The 14,181-nt window shown below is 36.3% G+C and overlaps 1 protein-coding gene across 1 annotated transcript; it reads right to left on the bottom strand.

Moving 5' to 3' along the window:
- Nucleotides 1-902: 902 nt before the first annotated feature.
- Nucleotides 903-13,847, bottom strand: thbs3a (thrombospondin 3a). The gene is made up of 22 exons (XM_016282184.1): nt 13,841-13,847; nt 13,571-13,747; nt 12,482-12,688; nt 11,911-12,164; nt 11,835-11,870; nt 11,705-11,756; nt 10,290-10,438; nt 9,992-10,132; nt 9,470-9,544; nt 9,239-9,391; nt 8,984-9,094; nt 8,487-8,594; nt 7,973-8,132; nt 7,765-7,883; nt 7,149-7,201; nt 6,760-6,962; nt 6,500-6,678; nt 5,827-5,875; nt 4,286-4,482; nt 4,019-4,191; nt 1,586-1,725; nt 903-1,407 (listed from the first exon to the last, which is right to left on the bottom strand). The coding sequence occupies exons 1-22, from the start codon at nt 13,845-13,847 to the stop codon at nt 1,346-1,348; spliced, it is 2,805 nt and encodes a 934-aa protein (XP_016137670.1). The 3' UTR covers nt 903-1,345.
- Nucleotides 13,848-14,181: the final 334 nt, after the last annotated feature.

The raw sequence follows: 14,181 nt of genomic DNA on the forward strand, positions 1-14,181 counted from the left end.
ATATTTACACAAGATGTATTGTGATAGTTTTGTTGCATTAAAGGTTTTAACATGCTGATATGAGTTAATAAGAACATTATTGACTGATTGTCTTTTTAAGTCAAAAAAAGTTGGTGGGAAAGTACTTCATATTCATAATGTCTTACAAGATGCAAACAGTGTTTGGCTTTAGTGGCCTCATGGGCTCCAAAACCGAATTGCCTCATTGGCCCTCACTACTAAATTAAAAACATTTACCTTTTTTTCTTAGTTAAATATAGTTAAATAAGTTAAATATAACTTTTTTCAGTGTTTCAAATTCAATACATTACAACTTATTATAGAAAAACAATGTGTATGTGTTGTAGCTCTTTGAAGAAGTCTTTAGGAGAGTGTTTGTAGTCCTGCGGTCTGGCAGGTGTGGGATGTTGTGCACTGTTGTTCAATCTCCCGCCAATATTGCACTCGTCCCGGCCTCCCTGACCACGAGGAACACGCGACTCCTCGCTGCAATCTCCCGCCACTACAGCAGCTTATGAAGAGCTCGACCACTAGGGCGGCGCCAGACTGCAGGTGTATATTCAACACCAGTGTGAGTATACGGCAGTTACTAGCTTACTACTTACTGAATATTGTGCAGTATGCATCGTATACTGTGTACTTTTTTTACATTGCATACAGTCTACAATGTATACTGCACAATTAGAAAAATGTAATATATAATTCAGGTGTTCATTAAATTTATGCATACAGAAAATTCACAAACTGTGTTTGAGAGTATACAAGCATGCTACTCCAAACATAGCATACAGTAGATTGTATTTGAATATTAATATATTAAAATATAATGTTTAATATAACTTTATTTTAACTAATGTTAAATTCATATATTTCTATACGTATGCTTGAGCTTAGCTCTCATTCATCATTAACGGCATACAGAACAGGAGAATTCTGGGGTTGACATATTAAACTGTCAATTTGGGTATTTTTAGAATTGATTTCTGTTTTTGTAATGTATTAATAATGATTATAGAACCATGGTACTGTTGGGTATTTGTTGTGTTCTAGAAAATACATCAAATCCCTTTATTTCAAGACATTTGTTAATGTAAACACACGCTACAGGACTCTCGCAAAAATACACTCATACTCACACATTATACGGCCCCGCGATGACACATAAACACACAAAACGTCAAATAAAAGTCTTTCTCCTTTCATTCAGTCTCCTCATCCGGAGTGACACAGACGCTGGATAAATCTCACATCTGTCCTGGTTGTTTGGCCCCTCGACACAGGAGTTCAGTGGCGCCACACTGGGTTTCAGAGGGTCTAGAGCGAGACAGAGGGCGTCTCACTCCCCTCACACCTTTATGTGCATTAGAACCTGTTTACGGTGTGTACTGAAGTCCTGTGGAACAGTATCTGGAAAATATATGTTTCATTTGCATTGTGAGTGTTTTGCTTTTAGTGTTGTAATGCAGTTTTTTTGGTCAATAAACAACTTTTATTCAGAATTTGTAGATTTCTTGAAGACTTTGAGTGTTGGATTTGGGGGTCTGGGGATCATGATTTAAATATCAAAGAGTGGATTCATCTTTACCGTTACAGCGGTAGCGCAGATTGGACCAAATGATGTTCTCTTGAGAGAAGCAGAACACGCCCAGGCGTCCCCCTCTCATAGTGGTGTCAATCACAACATTGGAGTCAGCCACCATCTCTGTGCCTTCATACAGCTTCACCCTGCAACAGGAGCACAACATGAACACACATGAAAGCCCTCTTATGCGTGACTGTACAATATTTTTAGATCAAATAAATGCAGCCTTGGTGAGCAGAAAAGATATTTCAAAAACAAAAAAAATCTTTGTCAAATCTCTGTATGGTAATGTATATAAAAAATATATTAATGTAATTATTAAAATGTAGAAAATATAAAAAAAAGATCATCTTCTACCAAGTGAAAAATAAATGTGCACCAAAGTACTTTAGAGTCTTGTTGGACACAACCAAAATGGGAAACATATTCTCACTTAAAACCCTCTTTATTTTGCCATCATAAATGCACACTTATAAGGTTTGTTGATTTTAATTATTCGCATTTAGCAATGCTGACCCAATTTTGGGTCACAACCCAGCAGTTGAGAAGCGTTGTTCTAGAATATTCTGGTCTGAATGAAGCCGAGAGCTGTTTTATGCTACAGGCTGCTAAACTTCACCTGCTCACCCTCTAATTACCTGATAATAAATGAGATCTGATTTGATTTAGCAGCAGGCCCGACTTAAATTGCATTATGTATGAGTGGAGCATGTCTGCAGCACAATCCAGTGTGAGTGTGTGTGCGTACTGTGCTCTATTCACTCCTCTCACTGAATACAAAGCAGGTGTGTTTATGTGTGTGTGTGTTTGAAAGGGCCCTTACAAAGCCTCGGCAACACATTGTCTCACAAAACTGCATATACGTGTACGTACACACAACACATACACATATTGAGCGCCACACAGCTCTCTCTCTTCCTGTAGGTATTTATAACTACTTGAAACTTTGGAAAGTTCTGATCTGAAGTGTTAAATATTCATGTAGTTTGAAAGCTTCAGAACTGCTTAACCATCAAATGAGAAGTTACTATAGTCAATTTCTGTTATGACAATTTTTTAAAAAACTAATTTTTGAGCATTTGCTGGAGTTGGTTCTTTGGCAAAGAGCATCTGATTTACAACACAATGCCAAGAAATTACGCAGTACAGGAAATCATACACAATACATGTTTAACTGTCCTCTGTGGTCCGTTCTCTCTCTTCTTTAACGGCCCGTCCACTACAGTAGTTTCCGTTGGATCTGCATATGAACAGGCACCAAGAAAATTCTTGCCAAGGATTTCATTGGCATGGCAACCACAACAAAGGGCGGCCAGGGGGCCCAACCACTCAGCAGAGTCTCAGGGGTGTGAGGGGGGCAAGAGGAGGGGGGGCAACTGAGAAGAAATTTTAAGGATAACTTGTCATACGCCCCCACCACCCTCTCTCCAGCATACCAGCACAAACTTCCATCAGCTGCCAGTGCAGTCAATGACCAAGTCTGGTATTGCACCCTCTTGTGACGACAAAAGTGACCCACAATCGTACAGACAAAAAAGTTGTTTCAGCAGGGACTAACAACTTATTACTTTTACTAAAGGAATACACCAGTTTAAATATAATTTAAAATGGACAACAGTAAAATTTTTGGCTTGCAGTCAATTAAGATATTTAAAAAAAAAAAAAGTGTAAAAAAAAATATATATATATTTTTTTATGTTTTTGACAGAAGTGTCTTATGCTCACCAAGGCTGCATTTATTTGATTAAAAATACAGTAAAAACAGCAATATTTATTTTAGTATCACTGAGATACTAAATATTTTGCATTGAGTATATTTTTATATTTTCTGTTTTCATTTCAAATTTTTTGTAATTTTGTTTTTGTCTATTTTATTAGTTTTTTTCAATTATGTCTATAATGTTTTTATTCATTTTGATTTCAGTTGTACTTTAGTACATCAAGTTAAACTAAATGAAAATCAAAAACATTTTATTGGCAATTTTCTTCAAATTTATTTTTATTTTGAGTTTATTTTATTTCAAGTAACAATTTTTTTATGATTTTAGTTCACTTATATTAACCCTGATTACAACTTAAAACAACTCATTACTCCAGTCTTCATTCTCACATGATCCTTCAGAAATTATTCTAATATGCTGATTTGGTAATCAAGAAACATTTCTCATTATTATCAATTTTGACAGCAGTTGACCCACGAGAAACCTTGATTCTTTTTTTTTAATTCTTTTGATAAATAGAAATTTTAAAAAAATTGAAATAGAAATAATTTGTTACATTATAAATATCTTTATTGTCACTTGTGATCAATTAAATGCATCCTTGCTGAATATAAGCATTCATTTTTTAAATTTTAAATTTAACTGACCCCAAACTTTTGAACAGTAGTGTATATTGTGTTGCTACGCAATTGTCCCCAATTGGAGGAGGTCTCACCTGATGTAGCCGACCTGTGGCCGATGGCTGAGCTGCCACCGGTACGAGGTTTTATCTTGCCAGCCGACATTTCGTGGGTCTTTCCAGAGCAGTTTCACCTCTCCATCCGTATCCCCCGTGTGCCACAGAGCATTACGAAGAAACTCACTGGGGCCAGTACGAGACTTCACCGCCTACGCAAACACAGTTTCAAGTCTTACTTCCCAAAACCTCATATGGACATTAGCGAGCCAATATATTTCCATGAATCAAAGGCAACATTTTCACCTTGAGCTGCAGGCCTGGTTCAGCCATGGCCCTGAAGGGTATCGACTGCCAGTATGTCTGTTCGGTCTGCTTCCACATCACCACATAGAAACTAGATGAATCCTGATAGCCAAAGATGAAGCCGGCGTAGTCGTCGTCAGTCACGGTGTTAACGTGAAATGTTCCCTCGAAGTCCACACCGTTAAACGCTGTGTAACCTGTGGAGAACCGATTTACAGTTTGCATTTGCAAGTCCATTGGGCATCTAGCTTCTGAAATCTGAAACTAGTGGTCGACCGATATATCGGCCGATATTTGGCATTTTTCAAATATCGGCATTGGCCGATAAGTTTTTCTGTTTGGCCGATGCAGCGCCTGAACAACACACAGTGCTCACATTCTCCCGCTTGTTCGCTGTCATCGTTAACAGTTCTGTCCACTAATAATCAGATAGAACTGTTAAACAAAAGAATTAAAATGTATACAAAAAAGTATTATAAATATTGCTTTTATATTGTTAGTTTACAAACATTATAATACTTTCTCGTTTGCCGTCAGCATTCAGCAAATACGCATTTATATCATTTAAACAAATCTTTGAATGACTAATGAACATCTAATTTCACAAACCTTGCAAGCTTAGTCGAATCCAGCTGTGAGATCTTATGAAGTGTAAGATATCGCATCGGCTGTCAAAAAAACAATATCGGTCAACCACTATCTGAAACCAAACTCACCCACTGCCAAGCCCGGGTCACTGTTCATGGTTTGAACAATCTCCATACCCTGAAACACAAATATATCTGTATTAATTCATTCTTTATTGCCACCTAGAAAAGTACAGAAAATTACAGACTTCATCTTTAAATTATATGCATGACATCATTCATAACCAGTTCTAGCTGAGACCCATTTCTATGTACTGCAAAAGTAAAGTAATACGTCTTTAAATTTAAAATTGACAAACTATAAATCATTAGAAAGGACAAAGTCTTGAATTCAATTTTTGACCTTTGTTATAAATATCTGATAGTGACAATACAGTATATACAGGAGGTATGCAAAATCAAAAATCAAGTCCATGCCTTTAATATATCTTTAAATATGAGCCTTTTATGCATCCACTGAGAAAAAACAAGCTCTAATATTCGTATTCAGATTCTAAAATGTTTACTTCAAATTTCTTTAGAGAGGAGTATTATTTATTTAGTATGCTTTTATGCAAAATTGAGTGATTTGAACAATATGGAGGGCTAAAAACTCATATAATGTATGTTTCATTCACACTTGAAGCCAGAAGGCACCCAAACATCAGTTTATTGTTTATAAGTAAAATTTAAATCTCTGGAATAGAAGTGGTGCAACATGATGAACCTGTGTCAATGAGAGCAGCAGGAATCCCATGATGCTTTACCTGATTGAGCACCACCCAGTTCGGGTCGATCTGAGCGTCACCCTCTGGGTCCAGAATGACTGTCTGATAGGCTCTGAAATCTGTAAGATATCGGCATCGGCTGTCAAAAAAACAATATCGGTCAACCACTATCTGAAACCAAACTCACCCACTGCCAAGCCCGGGTCACTGTTCATGGTTTGAACAATCTCCATACCCTGAAACACAAATATATCTGTATTAATTCATTCTTTATTGCCACCTAGAAAAGTACAGAAAATTACAGACTATCTTTAAATTATATGCATGACATCATTCATAACCAGTTCTAGCTGAGACCCATTTCTATGTACTGCATAAGTAAAGTAATACGTCTTTAAATTTAAATTTGACAAACTATAAATCATTAGAAAGGACAAAGTCTTGAATTCAATTTTTGACCTGTTTTGTTATAAATATCTGATAGTGACAATATATACAGGAGGTATGCAAAATCAAAAATCAAGTCCTTGCCTTTAATATATCTTTAAATATGAGCCTTTTATGCATCCACTGAGAAAAAACAAGCTCTAATATTCGTATTCAGATTCTAAAATGTTTACTTCAAATTTCTTTAGAGAGGAGTATTATTTATTTAGTATGCTTTTATGCAAAATTGAGTGATTTGAACAATATGGAGGGCTAAAAACTCATATAATGTATGTTTCATTCACACTTGAAGCCAGAAGGCACCCAAACATCAGTTTATTGTTTATAAGTAAAATTTAAATCTCTGGAATAGAAGTGGTGCAACATGATGAACCTGTGTCAATGAGAGCAGCAGGAATCCCATGATGCTTTACCTGATTGAGCACCACCCAGTTCGGGTCGATCTGAGCGTCACCCTCTGGGTCCAGAATGACTGTCTGATAGGCTCTGAAATCTGTAAGTGTGACTTCAGCACTTTCTGGACACACGTCAATCGAATCCATCACCGCATCATTGTCAAAGTCATTCTCACATACGTCACCGACTCCGTTACCTAACAGACAATAAAGAAAGTAAAAATGCGAGTCATTAATCAGAAGGATTATTCACCATCAGTGAATATGAATGCTCTTACTGTCTGAGTCTTTCTGGTTGGGGTTGGAAATGAGTCTGCAGTTATCGGGTCCGATGCCGTTGATGGCGTGATTGTCTGGGACCCCATCATTATCGTCGTCATCATCACAGTCATCTCCGATGCCGTCATTGTCCGAGTCGAGCTGAGAGCTGTTTGGAATGTCGGGACAGTTATCTCGAGTGTCCTGGTGTCCGTCTCCATCCCTGCAAACACACAACATTAAACACTATGAGCTGAAATATGTGTCTGAGCTGAAAATAAACTATATGAGCTACTATCACACACTAGAGGGCAGCAGTGTTACCATATCCAGGTTAACGGGTCAATGAATAATCTACCAATTGTGTGATTTATATGTTTGAATTTACATTTGAGTTGTGTTCACTCACGTGTCTTGATTGGTGTCGCAAACATCCCCGACTAAGTCATTGTCTACATCTGTCTGCAATAGAAATAATTACGTTTATTATTTATACGATTAATGATATAAAAGTACATATAAAAGACTGCAAAAGCTAGCTGTTTTTCAGTTACTCAAATTATTTGTTAAAGGCATAGTTCCCTTTAACAAACAGTTAACAAAAGTTTTGTTATTATCATTAACTAAAATTAAAACTATTATACTTGAAATAAAGTTGAAATAAAATAAAATACAAGTATTAACAAAAAATTATCAAATTTGCCTTGGCAACTAATCAAAATGAGTGTAAGTTCAAGCACTAAAATTACTAACTGGAAATAAATAAAAACAAATTAAACCTAAAAAGTAATATTTAAAGTCTTCTGAAACCACATGATAGCTTTGTATAAGGAACAGACCAAAATTGGGAGGGGGAGTCAAATATGGCCTTCTTTTGTCGTCCACAAAAGAAAGAAAGAAAGAAACAAACAAACACAGGTTTGGAATGACATTAGGAGTTCGCCCAAAAATGATAATTGTGTCTTTGAGACTCCATCAATGTACAAAGTATAAAGTTTAATATAAACTAAGATGTAATTCAGTACCTGCATGGGGTTGCTGATCTCAGGACAGCTGTCACATGCATCACCCACTCCGTCTCTGTCTCGGTCTGTCTGCATTGGGTTTGGCACTTTGGGACAGTTATCCAGCACGTTCTGGATTCCTGCAAAACATCCACACACATCACATTCTCAAAGGATGATGTTGCAGGGACACAAAGCAGATCAATTCATCAATCTGAACAGTCTTTACCATCTCCATCGATGTCATCATCGCATGCATCTCCCTCTCCGTTATTGTCAGTGTCTTTCTGGTCAATGTTGGGAACGGTGGGACAGTTATCACATGCGTCACCAAATGAATCAGTGTCAGAGTTCTGCTGATCTTTATTGGAAACCAACCGACAGTTATCCTGAAAAAAAAACAAGAAAAAAAAATCATTTCTATAGTATTTTAGTATTTATTAATATTTTGAATTAGCTTTTAATTTTTATGTTTTAAAATTTCATTTTAATTTGAGTAATTTTGTTCTGTGCTTTTGTAATTTTATTAATTCTTTTCAGATTTCTATATTGCTTCAAATAATTTTCAGTTTTTTGTTTGTTGTTATTTTAGTACACATTCCCAGACAACATTTCTCCTTTTCATTTAAGTTTTGAAGTTTAACGTCTCTAGCTAACATTTATATTTCATTTTATTTCAAATAACGAAAATGATTTTGAATAGTTTTAGTTAACAATGATAACAATGTGGGCCACAAACTCACCTCTACATTTTTTATTCCGTCTCCATCTGCATCCTCATCACACTGGTCTCCAATCCCATCATTATCTGCATCTTCCTGACCGGAGTTGGGCGTGAAGATGCAGTTGTCCTGAAAAACACAGAATATGAATATCCCTAGTGCAACACTTGAAGCAATTGCATAAGAGCATAAAGAGCATAAAATCCTGTGTTCAGACTTGGGAAAAGTTGACTGCAAGCTGTGGTGAATCTATCATATAAAAGTCCAAGCAAATGCAAAAACAAACTTGGTCTATGTAAACACATTACCTAATCTAGGATGAAAAGCTTAATTTCCATGAAAGGTACAAGATGTACGAGCAATCGTACATGAACTGGAAAGAATCAAGTCTATAAACCATCAGAATAAATAGAACAATATGGTCACATCAAAGAGTCACATCAATTCAGTGAATGTTTATACAGCATCAGTGTGTGCAGGGAGAAGGATGGTGGGTTAAAAGATTGTGAGTTTCAGACCTGTTTGCAGTGCTTGTCATTGTCCATGCATGGCAAGGAGCGATCCGGATAACCATCAATATCCGTGTCCTTCCCACATGTGTGACCATTACCGGCCCATCCGACATTACACTAAGAGAATCATACAGAAATTTACCAGAAAACTTGAGAACGATGTAAAAAAGATATGATATGATATATGTAAATCTGATTTCTTTTTTGTCCTAAGCCTTGATAAGTTATGAGTGACAGGTACTGGTCACTGAGGAGACATACAGCGCAGGTGACGTCGCCGTTCCGCTGAATGACGCAGTAAGCGTTAGTGTCACAGGGGTTGAAACTGAGCATAGCGCACGATTTCCGAGGGAAACATCCAGTTGTCTGATTCCCAACATATCCAAACTTGCACTGACCGCATTGATATGATCCCTAAGAGAAGGGAGAAGTAGTTCAAAAACGTTAACATATACACTTTGTATGATTTCAGAGAAAAAGTACTGGACTCACAATGGTGTTGATGCAGATGGAGTTGGGTGTGCAGGCACTGGCCAAATCAAGACATTCATCAATATCAGAGCATTCCTGAAACAAATTCATAAGAAAAAGATATTGATTGCTATTTGTTTTGCCATTTTTCTATCTAATGGAAAGGCATTTTTAAGTGTCTTAATACTTTTTGGGGCCACTGTACCTGGTGGTGACCCTTAGCATATTCCACACTGACATTCAAATTTTGAATGACATATTTCTCCAAAATTCCCTATTTCACCTTTATTTTAAAAGTTTTGCCATTTTTTTGATACTCCAGCTGCTTTCATCTGTTCAAATATATGGCTAAAATGATTAATTATAGACACTAGCATTCAAAATTAACCTTTCAAATGCATTTTTGTAAGAACAACAAAGGATTTTTTTCATTTTGTTCATTTTATAACAACTTTAATTGTATTACATTCATGAAACATGACAGTAAAAACATTTAAATACTACTGTTTTTACTGTATCTCTGATCAAATAAATGCAGAGTACCTGACGTTGACTCTTAGCATATTCCACACCGAATCCAGAGAGAGGAGGACCCCACAGTCCAGGTGGGCAGGGCTCACAGGTAAACCCTTTTGCTGTGTTGACACATGCGCCTGGTGTGTAACACGGCTGAGCCTCTGCACACTGATGGGGAGAGACATGCTAATACACTCATGAATACAAAACAAAGGCATGTTTATTCAAGAGTCTTTGGAACATGGACATAAACAGTTACAGTGGTTTCTGGACCAAGACTTATCAGTATACGAAGATAAAACCAGCGCTAAATGCCCTCACCTACCTCATCTATATCCTGACAGTGTGTGCCGTTCCCTGTCATGCCCTCTGGACAGGGGCCACAGCGGTACCCTGGGAAATCAAACGTCTCCATGCAGGCCACGCCCTTAAAGCAGGGGTTGGGCTGACAGAGTGAATGCGGCTCATGAAATCCTTCAAAATAAAGAGACATATTATCATAAAAAGTCAATAACAATCAATAAGCTCAAGGAATCTAATATCATACAAATTATACATACACAAAAGAATCTAAAGCACTCTGTCTGGATATATTCGTAATGGAATACTAGAATATTGCTTCCCGCATACATAGTGTACACTGCACACTGCCTACTATGAAAAAGTACTATTTGAAACAGAATTATGCAGAGATAAACATTTCAAACATTGTCACAAGACCTCATTATTGAATTTCTAACTCAGTTTTAAGTAAAAGTGTCTTTTGACCAAAAGATGTGTTAAATAAAAAATATTTAATATCATGGAATGAAAGTCCAGTTGCATTGGATTATGGGATACATTATATAGAGTGTGCTGTGTTAAATACTGGAAGGTTTGTGGAGAGGCTTTCAGTTTGCATGGAAAAAATTGGAGACAATTTTCAAATTTGTTTTAAATTAATAATACATATTTCACCTTCATTCTAAACTGATAAATATGCAGGCAAATAAGTAATTACATACTACCATTGAGAAGTTTGGGGTCAGCATCATTTTTTTGTTAAAGAAATTAAAATTAAGCAAAGATGCATTAAATTGATCAAAGGACCTTTAACAAAACAAAAAAATCTCTATTTCCAAAGAAATGCTGTTGAATTTTCAATTAATCATACAAACCTGACAAAATGACAAAAAAAAAATCACAGCGTTGACAAAAACATTAAACAGCACAACAATTTTCAACAGGACGACGATGATAATGATGATGATAATGATAAGAAATGTTTCTTGAGCAGCAAATCAGCATGTTAGAATGATTTCTGAAGGATGAAACTGTGACACTGACTGGAGAAATTATGCTGAAAATTCAGCTTTGCCATCACAGAAATAAATTGCATTTTAAAATAGAAAATGGTTATTTTTAATATCTAATATTTCACAATATTGCTATTTTTTTACTGTATTTTTTATCAAATAAATACAGCCTTGTTAAGCATAACAGACTTCTTTTTAAAAAAAAAATCTTGCCAGCCACAGACTTTTGAATGATCACTCACTCACTGATCACATGTAATAAACAGTTTGTATAAAAATAGTATAAATCTATTAATGTCAGGAATCCTTTGGTATGTACAAAGGCATGACAAACAACTAGTTTGGTTATCACTCTTTTTTTAACCCAACTGCACTACAAATAGGACTGAAAATTGTTTTTTGTTGCTTTGTCAGGTTGGTATTATAGTTTGATGTTGCTACTCACCACACATCTGGCACTCCAGAATAGCATTCCTGATGAGAGACATTTCTTTCACCTAAATAGTGCAAAAACACATAAATCAAACATGCTCAGAAGTAGATTCCCTCACATATATACACTAACTCACTCACACCTGTTCTCTGATGTCCTCTCTCAGCTCTCCCAAGATCTGATTTCATATTATCAAGGTCATATTATGTTGGTCTCACCTGCATCCGAGTGTATGCCTTGTGGCCATTACGAATCTCCACCAGCTCTGCATCTCTGGGCAGAGAGACTAATAGGGGCAGCCGCTGGGCAGAGTCAGCCAGACGACAGTTCACATAGAGTTCGAGGCTCAGGTACTCTCTGCGCAAGCCACCGACACGGAGTATAACAGACTGAGACTGTCCGTCTGCTAGATTTGGGCTCTGCAGATTGACTGTGTGCAGCTTCCCATCTTCACGAACATACCGGACCAGAACTACAGTAAAACAAACCTTTTAGTGATGTTCTGAGCAGACACCACATCCGCAACCCATTTATCTCTGTGATGTGATGTATTTATAAGTGAAACAGAATATTTGATGAGAAAAAAAATGTAGGGCGGGACTTGATTTTATTCATCAGAAAATGATTGGATGGTTAAAATGGAGCCAAATCTGAATGTACGTATGTTGAAACAATAAGCAACAAGCTGTTGGATGTTGGTCAACAATATGAAACAGCCAACGCAGTGATGCCAATGGAATAGAAAAGCTGTTTCAGAGAAAAAGCAAGAACAAAACAAATGGTCATTACTTTTGTTAATCTTGCTCATGATGGCAACCTCCAGGTATTTCTTGTTATCCTGCTTGTTGTAGAGACCCAGCAGGACTCCACCCAGTTTAGGAGGCAGACGGAAGGAAGACATCACATACACATCACTGAGAGTCTTCAGAGCTAATGAGATCTTCTCCACCGCAGCCACGGTCTGCTTCACATCCTCCAAACTCAACACGTCTATCACTAACAGAGAGAAACAGAGACAGCTAGAAATAAAGGAACAGTAAATGAATATTGTCATCTTGTTCCAAATGCATATGCTGATATTCTCCCAAGAATGGAGAATTTCTGCAGAATACTTTACTCATTTTTTTGTACAATGACAGTTTATAGTGACCACAGCTTTCAAACTCTAATAAGATATCAAATGAAAAGCAATAAAAGCACCAATGTAAAGTCCAACAATCTTTTTTTTTTTTTTTTTTAAATAATGACCAATATCTTAGCAAACCTTTTAGAATTTATGCACATCTTTTCTAACACATCATTTCTATTATGTATCATTATTCTAGTTACCATCTGATGTAATCCATTGCATTTATTTTTAATTATTCTTAATAACTCTCATAAGTCCGTCTTGTTCATTATTTGGCTGGTTAAATAAAAATGAAACAATTAAAATTTGTAAAATTGATCAAAAGTCGGGGAGTTGAACTGGAGAACTGGATCAGATCTATTTGTGAATTAATCCTTCAGACTAGGTTTGTTAAATGGGTGAATTGACCCATTGAAAAAAAAACTGACTTGAAAAAAACAGCATGAGAGTGAGTAAATGAGGAATTTACTATAGCCTAGCTATTACAGTCAATCTCATCATGTCCACTGACTCTTCATCTATCAGAGCTTTTATGAAACTGGACGAGGTATGTTTCTCAAACTTTCTCAAAACAGAGCGAATACAAACTAAAGACAGCAAAAAGAGTGAATGCGAATTGAAAACATAGAAATTATAACTCTCAAATATATCTGCCAATATATAGGAAAGATCAAGTTTATTAACTGATAACTACCCGAGAGAGGCCAGTGTAACTAATTATGAAAGTTTAAAAAAATCGGAATAATTACCCGGTACGTCTTGTTTCTGTGCGCACGCTGCGAGCCAGACGAACGTAAACACGAAGAGACTGACCCAAACTTTCATGTTTACAAATAATACACGCAGAAGTGATAAAGAAAATATCCAGAACAGATTCGTCGGCGATGCATTGAAACACGAAATTTTTCCACTGGAACAAACCTGCGCTGTGCAGGAGAGAGAGAGAGAGAGAGAGAGAGAGAGAGAGAGAGAGCCCCTTAAATTATGAAAATAGAAATCAATAAGCAGTATGTATTTACATCCCATTTCAGTTAGTGAAAAAAAAGAGAAGAACTGCTGTTCAGTCTGTAGTTTGATTTCTATCTGTAGAACCCCATCCTTATCCATAACAGATCAAATTACTCGTGTATGAATGAATACACACATATCAACACATATCAGTGAACTACTGTAGTTTTGAAGCTTTATGGTGTGAAACAAAGATATTTAGGCAAAATACAAACATTAAGTAACAATACCCAAAACAACCATCTTCAACAATCCATTGTTTCTCTTTCAAAGAGTTTAATATAGAGAGAAATATTAACTTGTGTAGTTTAATTTAGCCTTACAGAAATCCTTATGAAAAAGTTACAGGAAC

Source organism: Sinocyclocheilus grahami, unplaced genomic scaffold, assembly GCF_001515645.1.
Source record: "Sinocyclocheilus grahami isolate Dianchi unplaced genomic scaffold, SAMN03320097.WGS_v1.1 scaffold9.1, whole genome shotgun sequence".
NCBI lineage: Eukaryota > Metazoa > Chordata > Actinopteri > Cypriniformes > Cyprinidae > Sinocyclocheilus > Sinocyclocheilus grahami.

What these genes read in the sequence shown, in the direction of transcription:
- thbs3a (XM_016282184.1), bottom strand. An exon ending in GAGAGGACATCAGAGAACAG is followed by an intron (nt 11,757 to 11,834) that starts GTGTGAGTGAGT and finishes TGCACTATTTAG; the next exon opens with GTGAAAGAAATGTCTCTCAT. An exon ending in AGATCAGCAACCCCATGCAG is followed by an intron (nt 7,202 to 7,764) that starts GTACTGAATTAC and finishes TTTCTATTGCAG; the next exon opens with ACAGATGTAGACAATGACTT.